The sequence below is a fragment of the Lepidochelys kempii genome, chromosome 5 (genome assembly GCF_965140265.1).
Source record: "Lepidochelys kempii isolate rLepKem1 chromosome 5, rLepKem1.hap2, whole genome shotgun sequence".
Classification (NCBI taxonomy): Eukaryota; Metazoa; Chordata; order Testudines; family Cheloniidae; genus Lepidochelys; species Lepidochelys kempii.
The window spans coordinates 121,102,501-121,119,907 of NC_133260.1; the positions used below are offsets into that span (position 1 = coordinate 121,102,501).

The following is a 17,407-nucleotide window of genomic DNA, read 5'->3' on the forward strand; positions in this document are numbered from 1 at the left end:
CAGATTAAGGGTCTCAAATTGGGCACCCAGAAAACAAGGAACAGAAGTGTTAACTACCTATGAAAAGTGTAGTTTAATGACTTGCCTAGCATCAAACAGGAACTCGGTGGCAGAAATAGAATCCATTTCCTCAGGATATCATTCAACTACCTTAACCATGACACTGTCCTTTCTCTTCCTGAAATCCCATCCCTCATTCACTCACACCTTCCAACTTCAGCAACAAATTAGGCAAGGGTTATATAGACAACATCCTCCTGCACTACATAATCCTGATTCCTTCCCAGAATAGATCCATCCTGTGCACTCAGTGGGGTAGGGGTTCTGAGGAAAAATAGTATGGGATTATGTAATTAAAGACAATACATCTGCACAAGGAGGCCAAATTAAGATTGTGTAGGCAACCTTAAACCTGGTATTTCCTAACTTTTGAGTGCTTGACTTTGCAAACTTAATGTTTAAATATAGGTTTTGTGTGTAATTTCCAAGGGTTTTTTAAAAATCAAACTGAAAAAACAAAAATTCCATCATGTGGCACCTTAGTGACACCTTTGCAGTTCATCAGCAGGGTTGGAACTTTTAGATTCACTGCACAGACCACTGCCACTTGAACTAATAAAGTAACTCATAGCAGTAGTGTGTTGCCATCCTTCTGTAGACCAGCACTAGAGGATGAAGAGATACAGAGTTTGACAGTGGGTTTCGCAGATATTTACTGGCAACAAAGGAATGGTGAGGAAAAGAAATCCTGAGTTCCATTCCAGGCTCTTGAGGGGACTGTTCTCTTGTGGACACAGACCTTCTGCCTGTTTTCCCCAAGCTTGACTCCTGCCCCACTGAAACCTGTCCCTGTCAAAGTAGTCTCTTCCCCAGCCTTGGTTCCTCCTCCCAGTCCCATTTTCCTTGCTGATCCAGTCCCAGTATCTACTTCTCAGGCTTCACATCCCAATCCCCTAGCCCAGTCAGTCCTAGTTTCCTCCTCCAGACCTTCCACCCAGTCTATCCCCACAAATTCTCAGTCTCCGTTCCCTGCTCAGCCAGCCCCATTTCTTCCCTCTTGTCTTCTTGTCTGATCTGTTACTTCCCTCCCCTCACCAGTTCTCAATCTAGTCTCTCTCTCTAGGCCCCTTATCCAATATCCGTCGCTTTCCCATCCCCTCCCTGGCTCCTTGTCCCAGTTTCTTTGCCCAGCCAGTCCCTCTTCTTCTTCCACATTCTGGTTCCTCGTAAGATCTGTCTCTTCTGCCCACCACTATTTCCCAGTCCCAGTATCCTTGTCCAGCCAATCCCAGTCTTCCCCCCCCTTGACACAATCTATACATTTCCCTCCCCTCCCAGTCCATTTCTTGTCCCCTCTGCATTTGCATCAGGTATCTTCCTCTTGCCCACTGTTCGCACGAGAGAGAGAGACTCCCTGCTCTCTGTTCTTGTGCCCAACCCCTCCTTGGCCCAGAGCAGGTGAGGGCAGCAGTTATAGAGAGTGTCCATCTTCACCCCTGCAGTGTTGGGCTGTAGCATGCTCAGTCATTCTGTGAGAATGGTGCATGTGATTCAGGCCATGTCTACACTACCACTTATGCCGGCAAAATTTATGTTGCTTAGGGCTGTGAAAAAAAAACCCAAACCCCTGAGTGACATAACTTTTGCCACATAAGTGATAGTGTGCACGGCGCTATGCTGGGGAGAGAGCTTCTCCTGCCAACATAGCTACCACCGCTTGTGGAGGTGGTGTTAGTATGTCAACAGGAGAGCTTTCTCCCATTGGCATAGAGCAGCTACACATGCAATCTTACAACAGCACAGCTGCACCAGTGCAACTGTGCTGCTGTAAGCTCGCTAGTGTAGACATGGTCTTAGTCACAAATAGGAGCTGTGAGGGACTGGAACATGCTCAGTGAGGATGGACCCTTCAGAGATTTTAGCTACTAAATTAAAAGTCATCTCAGACTATTGAACATGTGCAAACAGATTTTTTCAAATGCTTATAACTTTTCCAAATTTAAGCAGACATTCCTGGGAACAGTAAAAGGCATATCCCCACCACATGCCAAAGCACTATAGCTTCTCAAAGAAAAGGGCACCTGAATGTTTTCAACATTGGAAAAAGAAGTTGTTTTGCAACCTTGTCCTCAGAAATGGCTGAACCGTTTTAACTGAAACTTTATAAAAAGATTCCTGAGGCAGATTTCCAGCAAGGAAAATTTCAACTCCAGTGGCCAAAGTTTGGCAAAGTTATAAGCAACTGATAGCAGGATCTTATAATGGAAACCTTATGGGCAACCTTAATAATCGTGATCCAACTATAAGTAAAGATGGTGAATATCTAGTCACTGTTCTCTAGGTTAGAGTGGGTGGGAACATATCAGTATCTACTGTGGTATACTTTTGACAATTTACTGTTCTGAACTATGATAAAAAAACCAAGTACAACTGTGCAGTAAAACAAGCATATTGTTGCTTAAATCCCTGAGCTACACTTCTTTAATGTTAGCTTAGCCCAGAATCAAACACTGTATTGAAGGAGCAGGTCTACCACTTATTTTACATAAAGGCATCAGAACTTCTGAGTATTAGCTTTCATCCCAATCCTTACTAATCCTAATATTTGCTTCCTGCAGCACACTGAGCACAGATTTTCACTGAGCTGTTCACACTGATGCCCAAGTCTCTCTCCTGAGTAGCTACAGGTAAGAACCCCAGTAATGTGAATGGGTATTTTCAGTTATTTCTTATAATGTGCATTATTTTGCATTTGTCAACATTAAATTGCATCTGACATTGTGCTGCCCATTCATCTAGTTTTCCTGAGGTCCCTGGAATTTCCTCACAGTATTCTTTAGGTTTGACAATCTGAAATAATTTGATGTTATCTGCCAGTTTACTCACCTCATTATTCACTCACTTCTCCACATCATTAGCAAACATACTAAATACCACCAATTCTAGGACAGCCTTTAGGTACTCAGCGTTAACCTTTGCCATGTTGAAAATTCACCATGTATTCCTGGTCGTTGTTTTCTGTCTCTTAGCCAGTTTCTAATCCACGACAGCACTTTAACTCTCATACCATGACTACTTAATTTCCTAAATAGCCTCCTGTGGGGTATGTTCGGTGTTACTGCTGCATGAAATCTTTTGCTCTGTACAGGGTGCTCTCTTAAAATACCAAAATGATTTAGGTTACCGTTGTTTGTTATTTACATTACAAACATTGCAAAGCACGTATATCACAAGTTGATCCTCTGTTCTTAATTATAACTCACCATTGTGATGCCCATTAATCTTTCCATTGGTATACAGGCCAATTCAAGATTTATTAAAAATCTGAAGAAGTGAAACTGTCAGAAACACTTCAAAATTGAAGACCAATACAGGGACTGATTTCCTCAACTTTATCAGGGCTGCACAAATAATTAATTAATGCAAAAGTATAAACAGCAAGCATGCATAATATTTTTGGTGAAAAGTAAAGGCCATTTTGTCTAATAAGGCACCTCCCTACTTAGTATTTAATTTCCCCTGAGACTGCATCTAATTGATTCTTAAATCACTCACTGCTGTTACCTCAACTGCCCTGCCTCTGTATAAAAAGTGCTTTGAGGGTTTCTTTTCTGATTATTTCTTTTTCAATTTGTGTTTATTGGTCTGTACAATGGTTTGGCTGGTAACAGCACATGTTACCAAGTGAGGGGCATGGGGGTCACTAAAACCTCATAAGAATTATCACTCACTGAGCAAGTAGAGATGAGCAATGGGTTATAGCTGATTCTCTTGTCTTGGTAAGAGGCAGGATACAGTTTGCATTGCTTTTTTGTGTTAAACTAGCCTTATAACTGAAAGTATTCCTTCTAAAGCAGAACCTTTCAATCACTATTCATTCTAGAATTACCTTTCTTCTCTGTACATTCTCAAATGCTATACAACTTTCTTTAGAAATACATACAACAATCCAAACTGAAAAGGATAACTGAATACTTCAGGTTAAACTTTTCAAATCGGAGTGTCTAAAATTAGGCACCTAAATCTGTATTTTGGAACCTAACTAAACTACCAAATTTTCAGAGCTGCTGGACAGTAGCAGTTCCCATTGACTTCAGTGGGAACTGCAAGTTCTCAGCACCTTAGTAGCACTGACACTTCAACACCATACTTTCCTTGTAACTGCACAGCTGCAGCCCTGATTAGAGAGCAGTACAGTCACATCACCCCAGGAAGAGTTTGGGTCTCCCCAATTTCCCCAAGCTATACCATCCTTATTTTTTTAATAGTCTGCTCTCTGTGGTGCTCATGATCTCTGAATTGTCTGAGCTGTAGAAGCTGGATACTTTGCAGGTGTTATTCACTTGCTTCCTCTCTGGGGGAAGGAGGTGGAAGGTATATGGCAGACCAGAAGCCATGAAAGATGGCTTTCATCTCTTCAGCTTTCATGAGACTAGAGGTTTGCTTAATCACCAAAAAGGTTTGCTCTATCACATGGTTCTCAAGCTTCTGCTGAGACTGGTCCATTTTCGACAACTCTATCAAGACTGGGGTAACTTGATACGTCAGTCAGTTGCTACCAGAAGTTGCAGGCTGAGTTGTTTGTGACTTAAAAGTCACATGGTCCTACAGAAAGGCACAATACTTACAAAACTCTTACGCAGTGGGAGCACAGCAGCTATATCTCCTCGTACCTTTTTCACTTTGTGTACCAAATGCCTGATCCAGCAGCTGCTGACCGGACGCTGGACTTTATTACTTGTTCTAATATTACAGTGAAAGGTAAATAGGAGTGCACAGCTGGGCTTCTCTATAGCACTTACATTTATCATCTCTCCTCTTGCTTTACCTTTTTTTCAAACAAAACAGTTCTAGGGCCTGATTTTCATGTCATTTACAGCTGTTATACACTAGACCAGGGGTTGGCAACCTTTCAGAAGTGGTGTGCCGAGTCTTCATTTATTCACTCTAATTTAAGATTTTGCGTGCCAGTCATACATTTTAACGTTTTTAGAAGGTCTCTTTCTATAAGTCCATAATTTATAACTAAGCTATTGTTGTATGTACAGTAAATAAGGTTTTTAAAATGTTTAAGAAGCTTCATTTAAAATTAAATTAAAATGCAGACCCAGGCAGTGTGAGTGCCACTGAAAATTAGCTCGCGTGCCGCCTTTGGCACGCGTGCCATAGGTTGCCTACCCCTGCACTAGACTAACTCCACTGACTTCAGGCTAGTTACAGCTGATTTACCCTAGTGTGAGGGGAGATCCAGGCCCTTAGATCTGGATTTCTGAAGATATTTAGATGTTGCTCTGCTGAGCATCGCAAGACCTAAGTGACTTAGATGGCTAAGTCCCACTTTCAAAGATGACTTAGACACTTAGTATGTCTTTCCATTGGTATAATGGAATGTCTTTCAATAAAACTTTAGAATCCTAAGTGCTTCAGATACTTTTGGAATAGGGATGTAGCCAACTTAGTCACCTAGGCCCAGATTTTTAAAGGTATTGGGCATTGCTGTGCTCAGTGTTGCAATGCGTAGCTGATTTAGGAGCCTAAATATCATTTGGAAATGGGATTTAGGCACTTAGAAGCCAAAATCCCATTGACAGTCAATGGGATTTAGACTCCTGAGTGCCTAAATCTCTTGAAAATGAAACATAGGCTCCTAAACCAGTTAGGCATTGTAAAGATGAGCACAGCAATGCCCAAATATCTTTAAAAATCTGGGTGTTAGTCTTTTTAGTATCCCCTCAAAAGGGAGCTTCCTCCCACACCCTACCTCTTATTTTTGTTGCCCTCAGCTGGCCCTTTCCCATTTTTGATATTGTATGTCTCAACTTAAATTTACTTGCATCTCTAAATAAATTGTTGGCTTATCAGTAGTGGTGTCAGCAGCAAGCCAGCACACTCTCTTAAATTAATTAGGAGGCAAAGGAAATAAGGTCAACCTCTACAAAGCAATTGTATCTATCCTGATGCCTAACATTATATATATATCTGTCAAAAGATAGAGTTTAAACCTGTTGACTCAGAGAAGCTTTTATCATTGCTTCATGCAGATGTTAAAATTATATAAAAATTCTTAACCAGGTGACAATAAGCTATCTTAACAATACCGATTAGGCATATTTTCTTTCTGATAAATGGGATATCAATAAATAAATTCATTCCCTAATTTATGTTTGCACCTAGCTCACTTTTGAGCAGACATGAACCACCTATCAAATTGCAGAAGTTTAGGCAGGAATAAAGTTATCCTCAATCAACTTGTCACCCAATTCTATGGAGAATGCCATAGCAATAAACAACTGATAATATATACAGATTGTTCTAGGATCTTACAAACAATTTTTAACTGTTTGGTTATGATTAAGAAGGCTTCTCAAGGGGTGTATCTGAATCACAGAAACACAGAATAGTAGGACTGGAAGGGACCTTGAGAGGTCATCTAGTCTAGTCCCCTGCACATTTGGCAGGACTAAGTATTATCTAGACCAGGGGTGGGCAAACTTTTTGGCCCAAGGGCCACATCGGGGTTGCGAAACTGTATGGAGGGCTGGGGTAGGAAAGACCGTGCCTCCCCGAACAACCTGGCCCCTGCCCCCTATCTGCCCCCTCCTACTTCCCACCCCCTGACTGCCCCCCTGTGAACCCCTGACCCATCCAACCCTCCTTGCTCCTTGTCCCCTGACCGCCCCCTCCCGGGACCCCCACCCCTAACTGCCCCCCTAGACCCCAACCCTATCCAACCCCCCCTGTTCCCTGTCCCCTGACTGCCCTCCACCCCCAAACCACTGCCCCATCCAACCGCCCCTTGCTCCCTGTCCCAGATGCCCCCCAGGAAACCACTGCCCCTTATCCAACCCCCCCCTTCTTCCTGCCCCCTTACCATGCAGCTCAGAGCAGCAGGAGCTCGCAGCCCTGCTGCCTGGCTGGAGACAGCCACGCCACTGCGCTGCCCAGCAGGAGCGGCAGGCCAGAGCGCTGGCAGTGCGGAGAGCTGAGGCTGCAGAGGAGGGAGGACAGCAGGGTAGGGGCCGGGGGCTAGCGTCCCCGGCCGGGAGCTCAAGGGCTGGGCAGGACCGTCCCATGGGCTAGATGTGGACCGTAGTTTGCCCACCTCTGGTCTAGACCATCCCTGACAAGTGTTTTTTCTTACCTGCTCTTAATCTCCGCTGACAGATTCCACAACCTCCCTCGGCAAGTTATTCCAGTGCTTAACCACCCCTGACAGTTAGGAATTATATTTCTAATGCCCAACCTAAATTGCTGTGGCTGCAATTTAAGTCCATTGCTTCTTGTCCTATCGTCAGAGGTTAAAGAGACCAATTTTTCTCCCTCCTCTTTGTAACAACCTTTTATGCACTTGAAACTGTTATCACATCCCCCCTCAATCTTTTCTTCTCCAAACTAAACAAACCCAATTTTTTCAATCCTCCCTCATAGGTCGTGTTTTCTAGACAGTTAATCATTTCTGTTGCTCTTCTCTGGACTTTCTCCAATTTTTCCACCTTTCCTGAAATGTTGTGCCAGGAACTGGACACAATACTTCAGTTGAGGCCTAATCAGTGCGGAGTAGAGCAGAAAAATTACTTCTTGTGTCTTGTTTACAACACTCCTGCTAATATATCCCAGAAGGATGTTTGGGTTTTTTTACAACAATGTTACACTGTTCACTCATATTTAACTTATGACCCACTATGATCTGGGGATCCATTTCTGCAGTACTCCTTCCTATACAGTCATTTCCCATTTTGTATGTGTCAACTGTTCCTTTTTAAGTGGAGTACTTTGCATTTGTTCTTACTGAATTTCATCCTATTTTCTTCAGACCGTTTCTCCAGTTTGTCATAATACAGTAACCTACAGTTGTTCAAGGTACCTGTATTATGATTTAGAAACTGAATTAACATATGCAACCAGATCTTCTAAATATGCCTGTTGTCCCCAGGGCATTTTAATTGAATGTACCCTACAGAGCAGCGTACATTCTCTTATTCCACCTCCATTCATACAGTAGGTGATTCAATAAGCCTTTTTAAAGTACTGTCAGACACTGCTACAAATGCACTAAATGTTGCAAAAAGCAATATCAAGTCCTTATTAAATAATAAACACATTAACTAAAATATATATGAAGGGTTAAAATCCATTGCTGATGTAGTAACCTGGTATATGGATTTGTGTACAGGCCCAAAGTCCAGAGTTTGGTCAAGAGGTCAGAGGCCTAGCGATAGCTAAGAGAAAGCAGAATAACCAAAGATATGCCTGGTCAGCAAAACGCCAAATGTTGGGGGCAATAATTGTGTCTTATTCAAAGTTGCAAATAGAACAAAGAAGCCCCGTTTCTGTTGTGTTAGTTTCTTCTGTAGGGAGATGTTCTTCCCACACATCCAACCTTGAGTTTATGAAAAGGTTGGAACATGTCAGTATAAGATATGGCCTCCTCCCACCCCTCTTTCCCAGGGCCCAACGCCTGCCTTAAAACACAAATAAGCAACTTGAAAGACAATCTTTATTGCCACATACTTTCACTGTTTCTTTGATTTTACCCCTAGATATGTATCTGTTGGACAATCAAAGGAGCTACTTCATTCCTATGGACCCGAAATTGAATTCAACATATATTTATACTAATACATTTATTAAAGTACTAATTAAGTATCATGTGTTAACCTGAAGCCATGGGCGGAGACATTATGTAACCTTTTGACCATTGGCTACTGTGCTTATCCTGTCTTGCTGCTAGACCTATCCAAGGGTTTGGGACTGCCTACTCCGTCATTTCCCTCTGCCCCATGGAAAATCTATATAATCCATTGTAATCAATTGTTTGGCAGTGTCTCTGAGCCTAATAAGTGAGGTGACACACCATCAGCGCTGTACGTAATAAACCCACGTGCTTGATTCTACACGGTGTCCATATTTGTTCCTTCATATATATGCGAAGTATCAATTGAAAACAACAGTCTGGCTAACTAATTATATAGGAAAATTCCCAGTGACTTAATTTAAAGTAAATTCAAGTATTACATCTGCTCCTGTGTTCCTCTACCAATTTTACAAGCACATTTTCCTATGTTTTTAAATTGTTTTTCTGTCTCCTGTTACTGTGCAAAAGACCCCACACAATGCACAAAGTACTGTAAATTGATTAACTAGCTATACAGAGGAGACAAGTGCAGTGTCTTTCACTTAGGAAGGAGAAATCCCATGCACCACTACAGGCTGGGGACCGACTGGCTAAGCAGCTGTTCTGCAGAAAATGACCTGAGGATTACAGTGGACAAGAAGCTGGATATGAGTCAGCAGTGTGCCCTGATTTCCAAGAAAGCCAATGGCATATTAGGCTGTATTAGTAGGAGTATTTCCAGCAGATCGAGGGAAGTGATTATTCCCCTCTATTCAGCACTAGTGAGGCCACACCTGGAGTATTGTGTCCAGTTTTGGTTCCCCACCTGCAGAAGGGATGTGGACAAATTGGAGAGAGTCCAGCAGAGGTCAACAGAAGTTATTAGGGGGCTGGGGCACATGAGTTATGGGGAGCAGCTGAGGGAAATGGGGTTATTTAGTCTGCAGAAGAGAAGAGTGAGGGGGGATTTGATAGCAACCTTCAACTACCTGAATGGGGGGTTCCAAAGAGGATGGAGCTTGGCTCTTCTCAGTGATGGCAGATGACAGAACAAGGAGCAATGGTCTCAAGTTGCAGTGGGGGAGGTCTAGGCTGGATATTAGGAAACACTATTTGACTAGGAGGGTGGTGAAGCACTGAAATAGGTTATCTAGGGAGGTGGTGGAATCTCCATCCTCAGAGGTTTTTAAGGCCCAGCTTGACAAAGCCTTGGCTGGAATGATTTAGTTGGTGTTGGTCCTGATTTGAGCAGGGGATTGGACTAGATGACCTCCTGAGGTCTCTTCCAACCCTAATATTCTATGATTCTAAGAACTGCGATTTTAAGTTTACCAGAACCCTTTATTACAGGTGATATGGGTAGTGGCACCTAAAGTTAAGGTTGCTTGACACTTCCCATTACATGCCCCTATTATCAGTTGCTTATATCTTTGCCACACTTCAACTATTCAGGTTGATTCTGGTCTTCCTTAAACCATTTTACATTGGTGTAACTCCACTGGCTTCAATGGAGTTATTTCAAATTTACAATGCTGTGAGAGAAGAACCAGACACCATTTATCTGTTTATTACAAAACATACTTTCCCTTTCAAATCCTATGCAAACTAAAAAGGCCATGTTACTAAAAAAAGGAACTCCTTTTTTCAAAGAACATGTTTTTCGTATCTCATTTGCTATGCCAGACATTTTTATTGCTACTTCTTGACTAGTAGAATAATTTTTGTACATATCTCTAAAATGCAAGTTGAACTCCATCACTACCCCCTGACATATTTTTAAAGATTTACAAAAAGCCTTTTTCTGAATAGGCTCATTCCAGTTTTCTGAGCTGTAACTGACTTTAAAAAAAACAACCCCAAACCTTGACTCTTCCCTTTTATGGTCATAAACAGATTTCAAGGGCTTAGCTGAATGGCAGAAGGTATACTTTAGAGCTCGTTATTCCACTATTTTTTCAAGTTAAGTAGGAAGCAGAAAATGCTCCATGTAAATGCAGTGCAACGTTGACCAAAAGTCTCAGGTAAATAAAAGTAAACTGCAAGATGTTTGTTAATTAAGCCACACATACTCTGTACTATTAACAACAAAACCTTTCTATTTGATTATTATAACTATTAATTTATGATTCAGGCATTATTCAGATGAACATCAAGAAATTAATTTTGATTGTAAATAAAGGGTACAGACTTCTCCAGGAAATCCTCTACATATAAACTTTGCTTCCATTGATCCAGGACTGAAATATCCATCATTTTTTGTGTGGAAACAACTGAAACTAGAACAGAGAAACAAATACAAAAAGTTCAGAGAAAAGTCATGCTAAAATTAGTTTAATTTTTACAAGTAAGCCAAGCCCCTTCAGAGCCCAGCAATATTGTAGCTAGTAGGCAATGAAGAAACAATGCTCTCAGGCCATGTCTACACTACACAGCTAAATTGGCACTGCTGTGATCGATGCACGGCATCGATTTATTGGGCCTGGTGAAGACACGCTAAGTCAATGGGAGAGCACTCTCCTGTCAATATCTGTAATCCACCTCAATGAGAGGAAGAAGCTATGTCGCCAGGAGAGCGTCTCCCATCAACATAGCATAGCATGGACACCCCTGTAAGTCGATCTAAGATACCTCAACTTAAGTTATGTTACTTATGTAACCTAACTAGCGTAACTTAGCCCTGGTCTACATTACGAGTTTAGGTCGAATTTAGCAGCATTAGGTCGATTTAACCCTGCACCCGTCCACACGACCAAGCCTGTTTTGTTGACTTAAAGGGCTCTTAAAATCGATTTCTGTACTCCCTGGCAAGGGGAATAGCGCTAAAATCGACCTTGCTGGGTCAAATCTGGGGTAGTGTGGATGCAATTTGACAGTATTGGCCTCCATGAGCTATCCCAGAGTGCTCCATTGTGACCGCTCTGGACAGCACTCTCAACTCAGTTGCACTGGCCAGGTAGACAGGAAAAGACCAGGGAACTTTTGAATTTAATTTCCAGTTTGGCCAGCGTGGCGAGCTGATCAGCACAGGTGACCATGTAAAGCTCATCAGCACAGGTGACCACGGAGTCCCAGAATCGCAAAGAGCTCCAGCATGGACCGAACGGGAGGTACTGGATCTGATTGCTGTATGGGGAGAAGAATCTGTGCAGGCAGAACTCTGTTTCAAAAGACAAAATGCCAATATATTTGCCAAAATCTCCAAGGGCATGATGGACAGAAGCTACAACAGGGACACACAGCAGTGCCATGTGAAAGTTAAGGAGCTGAGGCAAGCCTACCAAAAAACAAAGGATGCAAACGGTCGCTCCGGATCAGAGCCCCATACATGCCGCTTCTATGATGAGCTGCATGCAATTCTAGGGAGCGTCCCTACCACTACCTCACCACTGTCCGTGGACACCTGCAAGGGGGGAGTTTCATGCAACAGTGATGAGGATTTTCTGGATGAGGATGATGATGATGAGGAGGAGGAAGTTGAGGATAGCGCATAGCAGGCAAGCGGAGAATCCCTTCTCCCCGGCAGCCATGAACTGTTCATCACCCTGGAGCCAATACTCTCCCAACCATCCCAAGGCGGGCTCCCAGACCATGAAGCCGGAGAAGGCACCTCTGGTGAGTGTATCTTTGTAAATATAATACAGGGTTTAAAAGCAAGTGTGTTTGATTAATTTGCCCTGAAGACTTGGGATGTATTCGCAGCCAGTATAGCTACTGGAAAAGTCTGTTAACGTGCCTGGGGACGGAGCGGAAATTCTCCAGGGACATCTCCATGAAGCTCTCCTGGAGGTACTCTAAAAGCCTTTGCAGACGGTTTCTGGGGAGGTCAGCCTTATTCCGTCCTCCAAGGTAGGACACTTTTACCACACCAAGCCAGTAGCAAGTAGTCTGGAATCATTGCAGAACAAAGCATTGCAGCGAATGGGCCTGGGCTTTGGTGGCATTCAAGCAACATCTGTTCTTTATCTTTTTGTGTTAGCCTCAGGAGTGATATCGTTCATGGTCACCTGGTTCAAATATGGGAAATTTGTTTAAGGGGACATTCAGAGGTTTCTGTTCCTGCTGGGCTGTTTGCCTTTGGCTGAAACTAAATCATCCCTGCTGTTAGCCACGCGGTGGGGGGAGGCCCGTTTATGCTGAGCTGTTCACATTTGGCTGACCAGGATCTTCTCTGATACTAGCCACATGGTGGAGGGGAGGGGTGAAGCGCTCATCCCAGAGAATTGGATGGGGGGAGGGGTTTGGGTTGTGCTGCATGTTTACCCTAAAACAGCAGCCCCTCCTTTTAAATGGCCAACTCAATGGGCTTTGCTTGGTACGGGAAAGGAGGGCACTGCTGTTTGAAACCATTCCCACATGTTATGAAGGTTGAAAAAGCCGAAACCCTTTGCCTTACCATGGCTGCCTGCAAGCCGAATTTCTGTTGCCTAGCCAAGCGTATGTGATGTCTCACACCAAACCAGCAGGCACTCAATATAAGAGGCAAAATGTGACCTTGTACCAAAAGCACAAGTGCTATGTATTGTGAAACGCTTGATTCAGTGTGAAATAGTCTTCCCTTTGTTCTCTAAAATATATCTTTTTAAATACAACTCTCCCTTTTTTCGTCCCGCAGCTGCAAATGTTTCTACACTCCCTCTATCATCTCCGTCCCAGAGGCTAACGCAGAAGAAGGCATTAGAAGGCGAAAAAAACACACTCGCGATGAAATGTTCTCAGAGCTTATCTAGTCCTCCCGCACTGAAAGAGCTCAGCAGAATGTGTGGAGGCAAACAATGGCAGAGACCAGGAAAGCATTAAATGAATGCGAGGAGGGAGGAGCGCAATGAAAGGAGGCAGGAGCATGATGAGAGGAGGCAGGATGCAATGCCGATTCTAATGGGGGAGCAAACTGACATGCTCAGGCATCTGGTGGAGCTGCAGGAAAGGCAGCAAGAGCACAGACTGCTGCTGCAGCCCCTGTATAACTGCCTGCCCTCCTCCCCAAGTTCCATATCCTCCTCACCCAGACGCCCAAGAACGCGAGCTTTTAAACATCCAAACACACATTCTATTCTGCACTTGCTCAACCTGTAGTTGAACTGCTCCTGACTACTGTCCAGGGTGCCTGTGTATGGCTTCATGAGCCATGACATTAAGGGGTAGGCTGGGTTCCCAGGGATAACTATAGGCATTTCAACATCCCCAATGGTAATTTTCTGGTCTGGGAAGTAAGTTCCTTCCTGCAGCTGTTTAAACAGACCAGAGTTCCTGAAGATGCGAGCATTATGCACCTTTCCCGGCCATCCCACACTGATGTCAGTGAAACGTCCCTTGTGATCCACCAGTGCTTGCAGCACCATTGAAAAGTACCCCTTGCGGTTTACGTACTGGCTGCCAAAGTGGTCTGGTCCCAAGATAGGGATATGCGTTCTGTCTATCACCCCACCACAGTTAGGGAACCCCATTGCAGCAAAGCCATCCACTATGACCTGCACATTTCCCAGAGTCATTACCCTTGATAGCAGCAGCTCAGTGATTGCGTTGGCTACTTGGATCACAGCAGCCCCCACAGTACATTTACCCACTCCAAACTGTTTCCCGACTGACCAGTAGCTGTTTGGCGTTGCAAGCTTCCAGAGGGCTATCGCCACTTGCTTCTCAACAGAGAGGGCTGCTCTCATCTTAGTATTCTTGCGTTTCAGGGCAGGGGAAAGCAAGTCACAAAGTTCTATGAAAGTGCCATTACACATAAGAAAGTTTCACAGACACTGGGAATCGTCCCAGACCTGCAACACTGTGCAGTCCCACCAGTCTGTGCTTGTTTCCTAAGCCCAGAATTGGCGTTCCATGGCATGAACCTGCGCCATTACCACTCTGATGTCCAAATTGCCAGGGCCCGTGCTTTGAGAGAAGTCTGTGTCCATGTCCTCATCACTATCGTGATTGCCCTGTCGTCACCTCCTTGCCTGCTTTTGTAGGTTCTGCACATACTGCAGGATAATGCGCGAGGTGTTTGCAATGCTCACAACAGCAGCGGTGAGCTGAGCGGGCTCCATGCTCGCCGTGGTATGGCATCTGCAGGAAAGCAGAGTTGTAGCGGAAGCGGTGGATGATACCAAGAGAATAGATATTTATACAGAATGACGAGAGGACCTGCGAGGTGGATTCATGGCACCAGGAGAGCAGAGTTGCAGCGGAAGCGGTGGAGGACGACTGTTAACAATGTACACATATCCTGAGGAAGAACACAAGTAATCGGGAACACATGACAGACAACATGGAGAAATTTGCTACTGAGACAAGAGCAGCAGAGCAAAGTTGCAGCGGAAGCGGTGGATGACGACGATGGTTAGCAGTTCTACTGCACCGTCTGCTGACAGCAGTATGACATCTGCACAGAAAAAAGCTGCAAAACGATTGTCTGCCGTTGCTTTCACAGAGGGAGGGGCGACTGACGACATGTACCCAAAATCACCCGCGACAATATTTTTGCCCCATCAGGCACTGGGAGCTCAACCCAGAATTCCAATGGGCAGTGAAGAAGAACTGTGGGATAGCTACCCACAGAGCAACACTCCAAAAGTCGCCGCTAGCCACGGTACTGTGGATGCACTCTGCCGACTTAATGCGCTTAGTGTGGACATATGCAATTGACTGTATAAAATCGATTTCTAAAAATCGACTTCTATAAGATCAACCTAATTTCGTAGTGTAGACATACCCTTAGATCAACTTACAGCGTTAATTGTAACGCTACTCTGTGCTTGGAACATTCTCCTTCTTTCTGTGCACCAAACCTCTGTACCACCCTTCAAATCTCTCCACAAAACTTTTTCTTCACTTTATCTTCTGTCACTACTCTCCTTTACAGAAATGTCTGTGTCCCACTTGTACCTGATCCTTTTCTGTTATGCTGTATCTGCCTAATTAAATTTTAAGTTCCTCAGAGCTTCTTAGAAGTTTGTAAAACAATGTGCTCACCTTTGGTGCTATATATATATACACATATATATATATATTCACATACACACACATTTAATAAGACATATCCATTTACTTGTTACTTCAGCAGTGTATGCATATTATCTTCACAGCTGGTGTGAGTTAGTACACTGGAAGTAATTGTTGCAACCAAGATCATCAGTTCTTGTATCCCAGCTACCAGTTTTTCACTAGGTTCAAAATGAATCTGAATTGAAAATTAAAAATAAATAGAACACCTCTTGTCCATGGCCTCCTGTACTTATCATCAGCAAAGACTCCAGTATGATGGTAATTCTCATCTTGATGTAAACAGGGAGGAACACGAAATGATAACCGATCAATAGAAAACTTCTGTCTTGCCACATTCTGCACAAGAAAAATAGTTATATATAATTATCAGCTAGATTGTTCTACCTTTAGCCTGGCTGAATAGTACCTTCTTTCTCAAACAGTCCTACTGATTTTAATGAGCTATTCAAGGATTAAGGTGATACTTACTATGAGTAATGGTGGAGCAATCTGGCCCTAACAGAGGATCTTAATTTTACTGAGCCAGATTTTTAGTCCTTGATCTCCACTTGCACACATGCAAAATGCACTTATACCTAGTTGCACCTGCACTTTTGCATGTGCAATTACCCATGAGTATACAAACGGTTTTAGATACCCACTGAACAATCTAACACACGAACATCTGGAAGCTGGGTAGAGGCCATTGAAAATGAATCCCTATTGTGTCTGTTGAAAATGCTCAGTTATTCACAAATGCCAGTTCACATATGCCTGCACAAGGTTACAAAAATTTCCCAACAAATCCTATTATTTTCATCCAAAATAACGAAGTAAAACAGAGTAAGCATTTATATAAATTTTATTTATATAGACACAATTTAAGATCTTTTGTAGACATGCTACTAATTTTACTTAAAATCCTCTGAAAATATTCTAATACTTAATGGTCATCCTGGCATCCTCAGTAACTCTTTATTTAGCACCAAATTCAATAAAGTATCCTCACAAACACTATGCCACAGAAGCCCAAAAAGGAGAGCACAAACTTAAGGGGGGCAGGAAAGGAAGATGTGGGGATAGGGAGAATGGGAAGAAAGGGATTCTGTAATAGGAGCTTGGAGTGATGAGCAGGTGAATCACTGATAATTTGGGAGGCAGGGGGACACTGGAGACATCCAGAGTTCTAAGGGTATGAGAGTGGTATGGAAAAGAGAAAGAAGCTCCGCACAGAAACATGAGAGAACGACAATGAGGAGTCTAGAGATCCATATGTTTCTACATCTGCGTCCCCTACCCCACTAGAAATGTCCAGCAAAGCTTCTAGAAATGTCCCTCAACTTCAGGGTAGGCCCTCAGCCTCTTTGCCATAACACCCAGTCTGATGGTCCAGCTGTGGTTCGTATAGCCAGAACCCTCTGCCGACAAATCTGAGGTAGTCTGCTAACAGGGGATGATGCAGAGAAACAAAGGTGGTAGCTGTCCCCCTAACAGTCCTTCAGAAAGGGATCAGTTCTCCCCTGCAGCCTGTCAGGAAGCAAAAAAATATTCCAATATATACAAACAAATTTATTTGGTGAATATGATACTGATAAGCTATACAACCTCTTGAATGGATCAGTCAAAGTTCTCCTATTTTCTGTCTGCCCTGAGAGCAGAAGACAAGAACTGGAAATTGAACCTGGGTCTACGGCATGCTAGTGCAGACAGACTATTAACCACTAGCCTATACTAAGCCTAAATAATTCATATTTAAGCCTGGCTGTGCCTCCACGTAGGAGCCAAAGGGAGGACATGCTGCTGCTTCCGGGAGTCGCTGAG

At 43.4% G+C, this 17,407-nt stretch overlaps 1 protein-coding gene across 1 annotated transcript in view; it reads right to left on the reverse strand.

Annotated features, from left to right (window-relative positions):
- Window positions 1-17,407, reverse strand: part of SHOC1 (shortage in chiasmata 1) — a 119,165-nt gene that overhangs the window by 94,868 nt on the left and 6,890 nt on the right. Inside the window, exons 3-4 of the mRNA XM_073346129.1 lie at window positions 15,814-15,943; window positions 10,803-10,890 (exon numbers count right to left, since the gene is read on the reverse strand). Of these exons, the coding sequence (XP_073202230.1) occupies window positions 10,803-10,890; window positions 15,814-15,943 (218 nt within the window). The remainder of the gene's footprint in view (window positions 1-10,802; window positions 10,891-15,813; window positions 15,944-17,407) is intronic.